General features: G+C 39.6%; 2 protein-coding genes across 2 annotated transcripts in view; one reads left to right on the top strand and one right to left on the bottom strand.

Annotated features, from left to right (window-relative positions):
• Nucleotides 1-4,397: 4,397 nt before the first annotated feature.
• Nucleotides 4,398-15,183, bottom strand: gpib (glucose-6-phosphate isomerase b). The gene is made up of 19 exons (XM_086070691.1): nt 15,085-15,183; nt 13,698-13,837; nt 12,686-12,776; nt 12,524-12,592; nt 12,120-12,239; nt 11,954-12,037; nt 10,792-10,938; nt 9,500-9,571; nt 9,366-9,410; nt 9,241-9,294; nt 8,902-8,962; nt 7,966-8,009; nt 7,736-7,888; nt 7,362-7,491; nt 7,205-7,281; nt 5,674-5,802; nt 5,527-5,602; nt 4,732-4,798; nt 4,398-4,610 (listed from the first exon to the last, which is right to left on the bottom strand). Exons 1-19 carry the CDS (start codon nt 15,151-15,153, stop codon nt 4,487-4,489), a joined length of 1,752 nt encoding a protein of 583 aa, XP_085926817.1. The 5' UTR covers nt 15,154-15,183; the 3' UTR covers nt 4,398-4,486.
• garre1 (granule associated Rac and RHOG effector 1) overlaps nt 14,717-16,106 on the top strand; it is a 28,053-nt gene continuing 26,663 nt past the window's right edge. The window contains exon 1 of the mRNA XM_086070690.1: nt 14,717-14,781. The gene's annotated coding sequence lies outside the window, so the exon portion shown is untranslated. The remainder of the gene's footprint in view (nt 14,782-16,106) is intronic.

Here is a 16,106-nt window from a genome sequence, read left to right as displayed (position 1 = left end):
ACACACGCACACACACACACACGCGCGCATTTTGTGTGTGTGTGTGTGTGTGGGCCAGCATAGTGCAGCGCAGTGTGCCCTCTGATTGGGCTCAACATTTGGGTAGCCCTCTGGTGTTGGTTGACAGTTTGGCCATTTATGGCACAAAGCATCCTTTATGTGTGTGTGAGGGTTCCACCCTCTGACTCTGTGTGTGTGTGTGGGGGGGGGGGGGGGTGTGGGTGTGGGTGTGTGTGTGTGTGTGTGTATTCGTGTGTCAGTGTTGAGTGTGAGAGGTGAGCTCTGTTACAATGTACAAAAGACTACCTTCCTCACACATACTGCCAGGAAATGAGAGCATATTTGCTTGCCACAGCATGACTTCAATGATGAGAATGTCGGCAGTTTGTGAACATCAAGTCGGTAAAAACAAATGTTCTTTTAGCACTCAAATTTTAGTGGAGAAATCCACACACACACACACACACACAAAAAAAGTGTTAACATGCTATGTTTAGCACATTTAAAAACATCAAACCAAAATGACAAATCAAACACGTTTGGAAATACAAAGAAATGTAGCCCAAAACTTTTCAGAGCATGGCAGTCATGAATACTGGGGAAAAAAAAAGTGAATGGACCCCCAGGTACCAAATGATCGCCATATCACGGCACCGGCGTCTTGCACGTCAGAAGCATACTAATTGTCATGCCCTTCCTGCACAGTAGCTGGCGCTATTTACCACAAAATGTTGTAATCCACCTCACTCGGAATCTGGAGAAGAAGAATCTCCCGAGTCCAATCAAGATTCCATGTTTTTGACAACGTCATATTGGTTTCCCAGTGAGACGTGAGTGACTGTTTAAAATAACTTTTGTGTTCAGATAGATTGTTTTGGACGGACATCAATAAGTTAACGTTGTTTTGCCCAAACTTAAAATAAATGCATGATCTAAATGATGAACGGAGGCGTGAAACAGGAAACAGAAGTACGGAGCGGTCTTCCAAATTAAAAGCATAGATTTCAAAATAAGATATTTAAACATCACACACGCTAACTTTTAGTCCTCGAAGTGGGGGATTTTATAACATTATGTGGCTGTAAGTAGTAGTAGGAGTAACAAATGTATTATTTTTTTCATAGGGTGTGTGGAAAATGAAATAAGGGGACGAAATCACTTGTTCCTTAAACGAATTAAACTTAACAAGTGTATGCGTGCAAATTTCATTCATGTTAAAACCACTGATGTTAATTGAATGTTTTGTACATTTTGAACGTTGTTAATAAACCTGCGTGCTTAATATGTACTTAGATATATTTTAACATTTAGAGACTCCGATTGAAATTATTTTTTTCTCAAAGAAATTATTTGGCGTAATCTTTTAATCTTTGGATACCCTGAAGTACCCCCCCCCCCCCCCCTCCATTTATAAAAGTGCTCATGAAGTATTTTTGAATGTATGATTGCAAAAACAACCAAATTTACATTTATTATTTGGCGACTTTGTCGTTTGTTTGTCATACCCTGGCGTAGAGCCTAGAAACATGTTTACTTCTTGATGTCGTGACTGCAACGATGGTGGCTTTCCGTGCTTCCAGATGCTCGCAAAGACCTCCAGTGAGTGACGTGGGAGCCATCATGTGGAATTCTGGCGCTAACGTCGGTGTCGGGAAGGAGCACCCTTGGGACCTCGGTCTTTATATAGCCGCGGGAGTCGTGGGAAAAAAACAGGCCTGGGTCCTTGTTTTTCCAGGCCTGCATGGGAGCGACAACTTTCCCCAAGGTACCCCGAAAACGCCCTCCCTTTCGGCAGGATTTGAACTTGAGGGGGACTGTCCGAGGGAGTTAGAGATGGCGGTGTAGGTCGAGGGGGCGCTGTTGCCATGGAAACCGGTGACAGCCCCTACCTCCCTCTGTAATAAAGGAGTTGGAATGTGAGGCTACGCGGCTGCATTGTTGAGCAAACATCTCAGGAACGCGCACACACCGGAACTTTTTTCAATACTGCCCACTCTTAGACCCAGTCTAGCGTTTGACTTCCTGGTGCGCACCTGCAGCGCAGTGGAACAATGCAGTTGTGCAATCCTTAAAAAAAGGGGGGGAAAAGAGTTCAGAGTTCAACACAAGTACAATCAGTAAAGTGATTTACAAAAGTAAAAATAAAAAGTAATTTACAGAAAGTAAAAACGGCAAAAAAAGAACTATCAAAACTATGATTTTTTTTTAACTACAAAAATTAACGTAATACTTTAAAGAAAAGAAAATACCTAAAAGAAAAATTACAAAAGCAAAAGTGAATTTACAAAAAAAAAGTAATTTACAAAGTTACAAAGTAAAAAATACTAAAGTACAATGAAATACACAATAAGGAACAAAGCAAAAAAGTCAGACAAATCACAAAAAGTAAAAACAATAAAAATAGGCAAAAGTGTAAGTTACAAAAAATAAACACAAATTTGAAGCAAAAGTAAATAAAAAAAAATGCAAATAATTAAAAGCAATAAAAAAATACATATAAAGTAAAAAAAAAGTTTAGATATATTGGGAATATCAATTACAAAATAGAAAAATAGGTGATATGATGTAATACTACAAAAGAGCATTGTGCCAAATGAAAACACAATTAAACCAACTTAGAAAAGTAAAAAATTATTTTTAAAATGTATCAATAAAATAAAAAAAGGTGAAAGGGGAAGTCAAGTAAAAAAATATTTACAATAATATATTGTATGTGCCACCTGTAGTCTATACTTAATACTGCTTTCTGATTAATATTACAATTATTTGTGGAATACGAATTAAGTGGCAAAATCCACCCGTTCTTATCTATCTCAAGGGGCGGCCGTTTTGCCACTTGCTGTTGACTGAAAATGACATCACAGTTGCTCAGGTAGCATCCAATCACGGCTCACCTGTTTTCTGTGTTTGGTCATGTGACTTTCGCAAGCTGAGCCCTGAGCTGGTGTCATCTTCAGTTGACAACAAGTAGAAAAATGGCCGCCCCCTGAGATGGATGAAAACAAGTAGATTAATTTTCACTTGCTAACGTCAAAACAAAACACCCCCCCCCCCAATTTTTTTTTTTTTTTTAAATTAAACACACAGCTAGCTGTTGATTTACAAAGAAATGGACAAAAGATTCAACTGCACTGAGAGAGTAACAAGTGCATGTTTAGTTTTTTTCAGAGGCAGCAGACATAAAAGAACAAGTTAGGATTCATGCTAAGTATTGTTGCCTGGCAACCGCCCTGAAAAAAAAAAACACCAGCAGAGTCTGGAACAGCTTCTTTCTTCTTCTTTTTTCCCTTTTTTTCCCCCCCCTCTTGCCGTTTCTCCTCACATTGGCTATTCACTAGCCGGCGGAGACTTGATAAGGTACACCTGTATGATCTCACGACACCTGATGCAAGAGTTTGTCTTCGAATGAAGTGAAATGTAGAATGTGAAAATGTAATGTACACAGGACGATTGGCATCACATTTTCCAAAAGCAACGTGATTGATAATAACTACAGCTGTATTTCACATCTTCCCTCTGTATTTGTGCATTCGTGCAAATGGGAACGCCTCAAATGCTAACAGAAAATATGCTAAACCTGACACCGGAAAGAAAATGCAGCACTTTTAAGATGGAATTGGTAGAGAAATGTGGAAGGAGTGAAAAAGTGGGAAGTATTGGAATGTGAAAAATGATTCCCAAGATGTCCTGTATAAACTGAACATTTGGAAGTTGGAATGGTTTGAGAATAGGTTGAGAAATGTGGATGGGTGAGCTCAATTCGTAAAATGTCTGTATAAATGTGGACATTTTGTTTTGGAATAGAAAAAAATGTTCCATGGGTATTCTGAACGGCATGACATTTCTGCATTAAATTTAGAATGTTGTCTTAGAAAATAATGGAATAATGAAAACGTGCAAATGAGAAGTAGTTCCGATATGTCCTGAATGAGTTTGAGAACGTTAGTAAAATCGTTAAAAAAAATAGGAATGACCTTAATTTACAATATATTTAGTATTATAGTATTTCAATCAGTGGATGGATGAATGGATTATAAATCATTATTTTTCCAGTCTAAATTATTGTGAGTTTCCGAATCGCATGATGAAATTTTGAACTGCTGGCTGCTTTACTGTCAGTATGCAACCGGTGCTCGACTGCCACCTAGTGGATACATTGACCCTCCCTTTTTTTTTTTTTTACTTCTTCCTACTCCCTTTTGAACATTTAAACTGTGATATTATTGACGAATTATTTTCCTTTTTTTTTTTTTTTTTTACTTCAACTTGTATTTTATACTCGTAATGTGTTTATGTTTATATGTTCATCAAACAAACCAAACCAAAATACAGTGCAGTCAGCAATCATATTCATTGATTTGTGATTGTGTCAAACATAAAACAAATATGCAGCAGCATTCAGTCCCTTTTTAATTTATTTTTATTTTTATTCGTACAAACGTGCACAGTGAAAATGATATCAACAATCATGACGAGAGCACAAATCTCAGGCGAAGTTCTTTTTGAGGAAGTTGATGAGTCCGTTGGTGGACGCGTCGTGGGAGTGCACTTCGGCGGCGTCCTGCAGTTCGGGCTCGATCTTCTTTGCCAGCTGCTTGCCCAGTTCCACTCTAGTAACACACGGCATATCGTTATTGAAATATAATAATAAATAATATAATATTCATAATAAAAATCACATGGAATCAACTTTCAAACTGTGAGTGGAATAAAAAAAAAAAAGGGTCTCACCCCCACTGGTCAAAGCTGTTAATCTCCCACATCAAACCCTGGATGAAGATCTTATGCTCATACATGGCTGTGAAAACACATGGAATTATTTAAATGAAAAATAACCCCACTTCTGACGCCGCCATCATAAGTAAGAATTTAAACTCATGTTTGATAACTATGGAGCTGTATGTGTGCTATTCCAAGGACAACATAACTCACTTGTGTGTTTGCAGAATAAACGGATCCCACTTCTAACGCCTACTTGGTGTTAGAGTATATAACCCATGGATGGATCCAATTTATGACACCAATTTCGTGGGTGGCCCCATCACTCTTGAGAAACTCAAGGACATGTTTATTGTTGTGGTTGTAGTTTGTATTGCAATGATGATCCCGCTTCTGATACCAATGTGGAGTCAGACGTTGGATTCTACACTCGTGTTTTCCCACTTCTGAAGTTGGTGTCAGCAATACGGTGAGAAATGTGCGTTCGATCTAGAATGTGTTTATTATTGTGTGTATCGTTTGCAGTATGCATTGCAATGGTCCATTGACCCCACTTCTGACACCAAAGTGGATTCAGAAGTGGGACTAATGGTTTCTGCTTGTATTTCTTATAATCATAGAGCTGTTTGCACCATTTCATAACAATAATAATGCTCAGTCCTGAGTTTGTGTCGTCTCACTTCTAACACCAATTTGGTGCGCGGCCCTATGTGACTGCCAAATAATGTGTAAGAGTGATTTTTTTGAGCCCCAACAATAGCAATAGTTACAGATCCCCACTTCTGACACCGTCACATCTGTTCTCACCTATGAGAGCGCCGAGTGTGTAAGGGGTCAGTTTCTTGAAGATGACGGAGTTGGTGGGCCGGTTTCCTTGGAACACCTTGAAGTGCACAACAGGAAGTATGACATGAGAAAAGCGGATGCGTTATGTTGTGTGTGCTTGTGACGCACTTTGTGCGGCAGAATCTTCTCCAGAGCCTCCCCAGTCAGCCCGCTGGCCTCCAGCTCCTTGCGGGCTTCCTCGGTGGTCTTCCCTCTCATGAGCGCCTCCGTCTGGGCCAGGAAGTTGGCCACCAGGATCTGCAGAACCCACAGCATTGTTTCAGAGACATTGATAGTCATGCATTACAATACTGTACTGTAAAATGCTCAAATTTGTGCATCAATGGACGGACCCCACTTCTGACACAATTTTTCCAAGTTACCCTCTCTGACTGGAAAATCATGCATCGTAACTAGGGGGTGTATTTTTTGTATTTGTAGTTTGCATTTAAATAGGTGATAGACCCCACTTCTGACACCAAATTTTGTGAGAGGCCCAATATGACTCGAGAATTATGTGTTCCGACAAAAATATGTTTATTGTTGTGGTTATGTGTTAATCCCACTTCTGACATCAATTTGGAGCACCACCCTATCTGACTAGAGGACTGTGCTAAGATAATGATTATTTTATGAATGTCAGATCTCACTTCTGACACCAATGTGGTGAGTAGCCTCATCTGACTTGAGAAGCATGTGTTATGTTTATGGTTGTGGTTATAGTCTGCACTGCGATGGCTGACAGATCCCACTTCTGACACCAATTTGGATAGTGGCCCTTTCTGACTAAAGGTATGTATGTGTGTTCTAACAAAATGTTTTTGCTGTGGTTATATTTGGGATATAAATCCTTGGTGAATCCCACTTCTGACATTAATTTGGAGCACCATCCTACCGGACTCGAGGACTGTGCATCCTAACTAAGATAATGTTTATTTTATGATTGTGCTAAACATTACAGTGGCTGATGGTTAGATCCCACTTCTGACACTAATGTGGTGCGTGGCCTCATCTGACTTGAGAAGCTTGTGTTATGTTTATGGTTGTGGTTATAGTCTGCACTGCGATGGCTGATGGGTCCAACTTCTGACACCAATTTGGAGCGTAGCACTTTCTGACTTAAGTTATGTATGTGTCTTATAACATGTTTTTGTTGTGGTTATATCTTGGAATAAAATACATGATCGGCCCCACTTCTGACACCAATTTGGAGCACCACCCTACCTGGCTAGAGGACTGCATTCTAACTAAGATAATGTTTATTTTATGATTCCACTAAACATTTCAATGGCTAACAGTCAGAACCCACTTCTGACACCAATGTGGTGAGCGGCCTCATCTGACTACAGAAGCAATTATGTTTTTGTTATTTTTGTTATAGTTTGCAATGCAATGGCTGATGGGTCCCACTTCGATTTGGAGCACAGTCCATTCTGAAATGTTTGTTATAAGAGCATGTTTTTGTTGTGGTTATATTTTGGATTGAAATGCATGGTGGATCCCATTTCTGACACCAACTTGAGTGGCCCCTCCCTCTCTGACGATAGAAATGTGCATTCCAGCATAGATATGTATTGTTATAGTTGGGAGTTTGCCTTGCAATGGCTGAGAGCTCCCACTTCTGACACCACTGAGCCGATGTTGGCTCATGTGCACTTGCCTTGTGGTGCAGGTTGTTCCTGACGGGGTGCTGCGACTGTGCCGGGATGAGGAAGTCGGACGGGACCATGCGCGTTCCTGAGTTACAAGCGCATCATCACAGTGACGTCATCCGAATGGTGTTCGAGTTATGGAGCCGCGCGTTGAGTTGCGGGTACCTTGATGGATCAGCTGGTAGAAGGCGTGCTGCCCGTTGGTGCCCGGCTCGCCCCACACGATGGGTCCGGTGTGATAATTTACTCGAGCGCCATGTTTGGTGACATATTTGCCATTGGACTCCATGTCGCCCTGCGTCCAAAACACGCATCAGTACAAGGGGGTTTCTCACTGAGCGGTGAAGGATGTAGCAAATGCAAATGTTTGTCATGGGTTGTTAAAGGTTGCAAATGGTTGCAAAGATGTTTGCTGACGCTTTTGTTGAATTTTGAACATGTTCAAAAGCGACTTATGTTGTACCACACAAATTCTGTTGTATCTTGAAATGAGCAATGTCGATTTTTTAAATTTGTTTTTTTGTAGTGTAGGCGTTAACCTGCTGGAAGTAGGCGGCAAAGCGGTGCATGTACTGGTCGTAGGGCAGCAGGGCGTGGGTCTCCGTGTGGAAGAAGTTGATGTACCAGATGCCTAGTAGGGCCAACAGCATCGGAGCGTTTTTATCCAGGGGAGCCGTGCGGAAGTGGTTGTCCTGCAGAGGTGCATTTAAAAAAATATGAATATGATTATTTTCTCTGTATGTAACATTGACCTTTGTGGATGACCCACCATCCAGTGGGCGCCCGCCAGGAGCTTCTCAAAGTTGTCAAAGCCTAATGAAGAGTAAAAAAAGGTGTCAAAATAAGAGCGTGTTGTCATGTTGCAAAAATGGCGCTCAGATTTCATCCTTTATTGCAACTCAAAATATATCTTTAGGATTTTTTTTTTTTTAATCATAGCCAACAGTGAAATAATAATAATCAATAATGTTAGCTCATGGACATTTATTGTTGTAACACCTTGCAATAATTAATAATGTAAATTTGTAATATAATACTTTTTTTAATTAAAATTATTTTCTAATTTAATTATGTATTAGAGCCAGTACATTTTTATTTTATATTCTATTATACAAACATTTTAATATACTGTGTGTATGTATGATATACACATAATATATTTTATAATAGTTTCACGTACATATAAAATTCTGTATTATTGTTGTCGTGTTATAAAATAATCAAATGAGAAAATAACTATACATTATAGAAGATAATATAATAATGATGCTTAATTATAATAAATAATAATTATTATATGTAACAATACAAATATCATTATTATAACTCAAATCAATTCAAGAAAATACAATTGTAATATTTTGTTATACTTTTTAATTTAAAAAAATATACCCACTGTCCAAGTAGTATAGAAAATGGATAAATAGATGAATGTGAAAGATAAGATTATAAAAATAAAATTGATAATTAAGATTTTATCTTTAATGTAAAACTAAATAATAGCCTTTTAATTACTTCCATTTTTATCATAATTGTTAATAATATTTATAGTCCACAGTTTGAGACTTTTCTTTCATTATATGTGATTATAAATTGTCATTGCAATTTATATGTAATGTTTTATTTTATTTAGCGTCTTAGAAAAATATCCTGTCAATATGGTTCCTTGCCCAGTAAAGGGCCACATAACTTGTAATGTACGTACCAATGTGCAAGGCGATGGCCATTCCAATCGCTGACCACAAGGAGAAACGTCCCCCAACCCACTGAAAGTACAAAACACAACACAATTGAACAAATGCATTTATACACGAATCAAAACGTGACATGGTGACATGAAGGCCTTAATGTCGCCGCCGCACTTAAAATAGCAACCAACACAGACAGCCCTGTGACCTTTATCTATGGGCCAGCTTGTCCAGTAACCTCTGCCAGGGAGAAGGTCACCACCAATAATAACCGTGTGGGAGGCCTCTGATTACCCGCCAGCTGTGGGCTCGAAAGTTCTGCTTAAATATAGTCGCCATAGGGAAAGAGCACTCACGTCCCAGAACTCAAACATGTTCTCCGTGTCGATGCCGAAGTCCTTCACTTTGGGCTGGAAGACGGAAGGGCCACAATTAGATGGGGAAGTAGCTAGCTAGGTTTGAAATAGATGTGGGGACTTACGCCATTGGTGGACAGAGCGACAAAGTGTTTGGCCACAGCACTTTTCTGTGGAGAAATGACAAAATGGCCAACGGTTATTGTTTGCCCAACGTGAACGGCACAGCTGGCTGCTGTCTGAGCTCGCACTCACGTACGTCTTTGGCGTGCTCCAGGAACCACGCTTTGGCCGACTCAGCGTTGGTGATGGTCTCCTGAGTGGTGAAGGTCTGACAAAAATCACCAAGAGGACAAAAATTACCATTAAATGGAAGACATATACGTTAGATGTGCGGAAGACTAAATGTGTTTGGATTTTTCATAATAGTTTTTAATAGCTTTTTCGGTTTGACTTTTGTTTTTTTTAAATAGGTTTCTCGAAAATAAGTAGTTTTGATTAGTTTTAGTATTTTTTTTTTAATTATTATTATTATTATTTTTTTTTTACATATGGAGAGAGTATTTGTCAAGTGCAAGATAAGCTCACTAAGTATTATGTAATAAAGTAAAGTACAATTCTCAAAGGATTATTTGACTTCCATTTTTCTGTAAAAAAAGAAAGATGTATTTATTTCTGTATTTTCTTTTTCTTAACTCATTCACTGCCATTGACGGCTATAGACGTCAAAAATTCATTTGAACTATTTCTATTAGTTTAACATTTTTTCCCACTTTAGTTAACAAGAGTATGAAAGCCTAGAATTTTTTTATTGTATTGAAACAGACATACATTTTTTGATTAATCGTGAGTTAACTAGTGAAGTCATGCGATTAATTACGATTAATTGAATTTTAATTGCCTGACGCCCCTCATTTTTAATAATCTTTTCTTTAAAAAAAAGAAGATTATTAAAAAAAATTAAAAGCAAAGATTATTAAAAATTAGGGGCATCAGGCGATTAAAATTCAATTAATCGTAATTAATCGCATGACTTCACTAGTCAACTCCCGATTAATCAAAAATGTTATATCTGTTTTAAATGTACCAAAAAAATAATCTAGGTTTTCATACTCTTGTCAACAAAAATGGAAAAAATGTTAAACTAATAAAAATTGTTTAAATGAATTTTTGACATCTATAGCTGTCAATGGCAGTGAATGAGTTCAAATGAATCGCGAAAGCTCGTGTATGATATTAATTGACAAAAACAAAAACGAAGGACGTTCTTGCTAGACTTATGCTGCATTCAAGAAAGGTGGGAACCTGGAAGTCGGACATATCCCCCTTGGATTCTCCCCGTTCGGACCTCAAAGCGAATATAAACAACAAAGATGTCTGATTCCGATAAATTGTTTGTTGTTCCGGTTAGCACAGTCAGTCGAAATCACGTTGAAGACTCCAAATAGTCCCTGATGTTTTAGGAAAAACAAGGGCTCTAATTTGACTTATTAGGATCGCCAGAAACTTTTCAACTCTTTGCTAAATTGTCTTTGCAAACCCGCAAAGTACCTTGGAGGCGATGATGAAGAGGGTGGTCTCGGCGTTGAGCTGCGCCAGCGTCTTGGCGACGTGCGTCCCGTCGATGTTGGACACAAACCACACGGCGGGCCCGCCCTTGGAATACGGTTTCAGGGCCTCCGTCACCATCAGGGGTCCCTGCCATTCGCCAGAACACATCACAAGACGTTACTTGATACTACTTTCCAGGTGACTTCATTTGACCTTCTTCAAACTTTTCAAAGCGCTTCTAAAAGTGTTAAACAGTATTTTAGTTCTTTCTTTGCAAGTTGCTGGTTTTCTACGACAGAATTCAAAACAGGTGTTTGATTCATGAATGCATTTCCTGGTTCAATTTGATGCGTTTCTTGTAGAATGATCGTCTTAGTAGGACGAGAAAAAACAAGTTGAAAAACAATGCATAAATTCCAAACGCCGAGCAGAGCGCAAACACAGATCACACTCAGAAACCTAATTTTGGCAGCCCACCAAGCACCTTGCTATCTTGAAGTTTTGAAGAGCGTCGGCGATCGAGGGACAATGGAGGGGTTGCTCTTATCACATTTCCAAAGACGGATGTTTAGAAGGCTCCCGTTCATAATTATCTGGTTGCAAAAAAATATTTTTGCCATCCTTGGATCATGAATCAATCATCTGTGAATTTTGTAATTAACTCATTCACTGCCATTGACGACTACAGACGTCAAAAATGCATGTGAACTTTTTCTATTAGTTTAACATTTTTATTATTTTTTTTAACCTAATTTTTTTTTATTGTACTGTATTGTATTGTATAACAGCTATAAAATTATCATGCGATTAATTATGATTAAACACCCCTTATTTTAATTTTTAATTAGGCCTGTCAGGCGATTACATTTTTTAAATTGTAATTACCACATGACTTCACTAGTTAACTAACGATTAATCACAAATTTTATATCTGTTCTTAAATTTACAATAATTTATTTTCTAGGTTTTCATACTCTTGTTAGCAAAAGTGGAAAAAAAGTGTTAAATTAATAGAAATAGTTTAAATGAATTTTTTGACGTCTATAGTCGTCAATGGCAGTGAATGAGTTAAGCTCGATTTGGCCATTTTCATTCAAAAGTTGAGAAAAACAAATGATAAAGTGCATTTTAAGTTCATTTATGAAAAACTTCAAATACTCACAAGATCCGACCCCCCTATTCCGACATTAACCACATCTGTAATGCTCTTTCCCGTGTAGCCCTTCCACTGACCGCTACGAACCCTCTGCAAAAAAAAAAAAAAAAAAACCACAAATGCGACTTGACTCTTTTTCTTTACAAATGATTTGCTCTGACATTTAACTCACATGACAGAAGTTCTTCATCTTGTCCAGAACCTTATTAACATCCGGCATCACATCTTTGCCGTCCACCATTATGGGAGTGTTGGAGCGGTTTCGCAGAGCCACATGAAGCACAGCGCGACCCTACAACACGTTTTCATACATAAGATTCAACCACAATTCACAAACTCCTTCTACGGATGTTCAATGTTGGCTCTTTATCCTGTTGGGCGACCTACGACCTTTGGCTGAGACCAAGCTATTTCACACAGGGCAATTCGCTATAGAATATGTACCCTGCTAATCCTATGTGCCTGAAAAGATCATTGAACTGATGACTGACAAGTCTTCAGATTATATTGTACATATTCAAGACACTGCTTTGTTCCGGATGTAGCAAAGCAGCCCCGGAACTCAAGAATGAACACCTCAGTGAAGTTGATCTTGTCTCCGGTGAACATGGTGTCCCTGGCCGCTTCAATGCCTCTTGACTTGGCCTGCCAAAGACGAACCACGCGGTGCGTTAAAGGACACAGAAAATGCTGGGGGGGGACCCGGGACCCCCCCCCCCCCCAACCATGACAATTTACCAGCTCAACCAGCATCTTCATGACTTCTTCTGTGATGAGGTTCTTGGAGTAGTCCAACAGGATGTCGCCGTCGTCGGTCTGCAGTGTGAGGCTGCACAAACCAGAGGTGGGAGCAAATCGGAATTTTTATTCATCCAGGTCGTTTCATTGTCAGGGCTGGTCACAGCTGCTATGTTTCAGGCTTCATCAGTTCATGCAAAAAAAAAATGGGGAAAAAATGGGCAAGGAGACCCATACAGTCGCTCATGCATGTTTCAGCATTTTTTGTTTTTATTAAAAGCAACAATCAGGCTTAAACACACAAATACATAATGAAAACAATTGCAACGAGCTGCTATTGGCCACAACTCGGGAAACCCGACTCCAGCTCCTGATGTCACTCACTAGGCCACACCCCATAAAAGGGAAATCACCCCCATAAAAAAATTCTTGACAATATGTTCTAGTCTAAATAGTTAAGTTAAGCAGCGAAATCCAGCCATTTTTATCAATATCAGAAGGCGGCCATTTTGCCACTTGCTGTTGAGTGAAAAATGACATCGCAGTTGCTCGGGTAACAACCAATCACAGCTCAGCTTCAGAAAGCAGGTGAGCTGTGATTGGTCGTTGCCTGAGCAACTGTGATGTCATCTTCAGTGAGGTCACGTGTCAAGAAATGTTTAAGGTTGACTTCTCCTTTAAAGGCGCATCCAACATGCAGCTACTACAGCAAATAGAGTCATTACTCTTTATAAAACGAATGCTTTTACAGTACATTGCCATCAAGCTAAAAATCGTGGCTCTTTTTTGGGGGATTTTGAACAGATTAATGCCATTTCAATTCTCTCATAGTGAAAAAAAAAAAGTATTTGAAGTTCGAGGAATGAGCCGAGTCACAGAACAAATTAACCCACGTTCTAAAATTACTAACTGAAGTCTGACTCGTGTCAAGTCACGTGACTCAAGTCCGTCACTTCGGACGCAAAAAAATTATGAAGCAGAAGAGGCCTGTTTATTAGGGGATGGCTCCTACCTGAATTTGTGGAACCTCTCCTTGTCGCCGTCAAACATGTGCCTCATGTTGAGGTTCAAGGCGTGAGCCGTGTACCATTGCTGCAGCCGCTGGAAGACGGGGTCCTGCGTGAGTCCCATGTTGCTGAGTCCGGAGGTGGGCTGAGTGGGTGTCGAAGGGGTGAGAGCAAAAGCTTTTTGAGGGGTCACACGGGCTCCTCCTACTCTTACTATATTCAGGGCTGGTGCATGCATGTCAACCCCCCCCCCCCCCCCCCTTGTGTGTCCTCCAGGGTTTGCGCATGTTTGGCGCTAAATGTCAAAAGTATAGTTACTCGGTACTTAAGTACAAGTAGGCCTACAGATAGAAAAAAAAATACTCTAGTAAAAGATGATTTAACTCTTTTACTGAAGTAAAAGTAGAACAATACAAACTCTGAAATTAATTCCCATTACAGACATATGCGGAATAACAGGCAGGTTCATAACAGGCTAAAAACGGGTGCAGCTATTATGTTCAATATCCCTCATTAACTTTTTAAACGATAATAATTGGACATAAAATTACAGTATAATAAAATTTCTACATACAGTAAGTATATAGTACGTGACAGCATTCAGGTCAGGTGCCAAATGATGCCTTGCTGGTGGAATTTATGGACCAGCACGCCCCCTATCGACAGTTTGCCCAAATGCCTTAAACTTGCTGCAGTAGTCTTGATTCAACGTTAGAGGGCGACAAAGCCTCAGTCTTTGTGACGACCTGACCGTTTGATTAACGAGTACTGTAATTCATATATCAGCCTCGGTTTTAGTTTATTACCAACAATTTACTTAAATTGCATTTTAATAACACACACTGATGTCTTAAACAAAACAGCAAAATGTACTGTACTGTAGTCACATTACCAGTCTAGCTCTTGTTTTATTGTGAAACGTTCACCGGATTTTTTTTTACGACCATCTTGACATGCTCACAGATAGAAATTCGCTCACTGTTTATTGTGAAACGTTTACCGGAAGTGTTGGGTTTTATTACCTCGGGCTTGACTTACTCGTCACACAGACAGGAGATTCGCTGTCAAAGAGGGTGGATGCCAGAGATGGTAAGCGATGCGCCTTATTTCTTTACTACCTTGACATTTGCATTCAATGTTATTCTATTTATCCCCTTTGTATCGTATTGAGCTGGCGTTTGTGGAGCATTACTGTGTTTTTATCGGTCGTGCTTTTCTAATGCTTTTCAGTCGTGTCGCAGAGAGGCTAGCGGGGGCAAGCTAACGTTAGCCCCGCGTAGCTATGTCGCTAAAACCACTGAGTACACATGAAACATCCTTGCGCCCATTATCGGACGCACAACCCCCCTCGCTTACCCCCCACTTCACGATTGACAACTTATAGCCACTTACGTCTCCGTGACAGGCTTGTGTTGAGCTACGCCATACTGTTGAGGAGCTAAAACAGTCAATTTTGAACATATTTGTCTCTTCCGATCGAAGCCACCCACTTTTGGCTCAAGAGGGGAGGAGCGATTTCGTGTTGGTTATTTTTATTTTTCCACGCCATCAAATTTGCTTCGAGGGAGCTCGTCGTCTTGACAACGGTTTGCTGAATGAAGGTAAAAGTGTGTTTATTAATCGGGTATCGTAATAAGTGTAATTGTTAGCGAGGCTCGTGTCCGATAATGGACCTGGCTAATTGTGGACTTGCTCATCGCTTATATACAAGGGAGTTTAAGACAAGTTAGCACACTCGTGTTTGATGTTAGCTCGCGGCTAACTAACTAATAGCGTTTGATTTAAATTCATCAGCAAATAGGCTGTCCTTGCCTTTATGAAACTCGTGTGTGTTTTGCTTTATAGCAAGACAAAGGGTGACTGGGTTGTCAATAGTAATACGCTAATATTATTCATAGCTGCGTGCTCCCGCCGGCCGGAGTTTCGGTGAAACCGGCGAGTGGAGGATTCCTGCTAAATAGTGATCTCGTCTGCTTTAAAACTGTCGCCTCATACAAAATGGACACAAGCGCTCTAATGACGCTTTCCATTCCACACTGTTGTAGTGAGCCACCATTAAGAATAACCTAATGTAAACCCTCGTCTGTGAGCTGTAAACATAACTCCTGGCCACCTGAAGATGAAATATGCCATGAAAGCATGTGGAATGTGTTTCCTGTTTTGCTCTTTTGGAGTCCGACAGAGCCAGACAGACTGTAGATATCTAGAACTGTAAGATGTGACTACCACTTTAAAGGAGACAATATGCATTCATTTTCACGTCTACCCATAATTTAAAGCAGTAAATCCTTTGATATTCTATGATTCACCATTCAAATGTTTTTCGTAACCCTTTTCACTCACCTATTTGCCATTTCTGTGCTCAGGTCAAAAGCAATAAAAGCAATGCTTTGGTGCCTTTTTATGGAGGACCA

Source organism: Leptonotus elevatus, chromosome 3 (genome assembly GCF_054856555.1).
Source record: "Leptonotus elevatus isolate MCC_2025b chromosome 3, RoL_Lele_1.0, whole genome shotgun sequence".
Classification (NCBI taxonomy): Eukaryota; Metazoa; Chordata; class Actinopteri; order Syngnathiformes; family Syngnathidae; genus Leptonotus; species Leptonotus elevatus.
The sequence above is the reverse complement of the archived record's forward strand: the minus strand, read 5'-3'. Positions and strand labels throughout refer to the sequence as shown.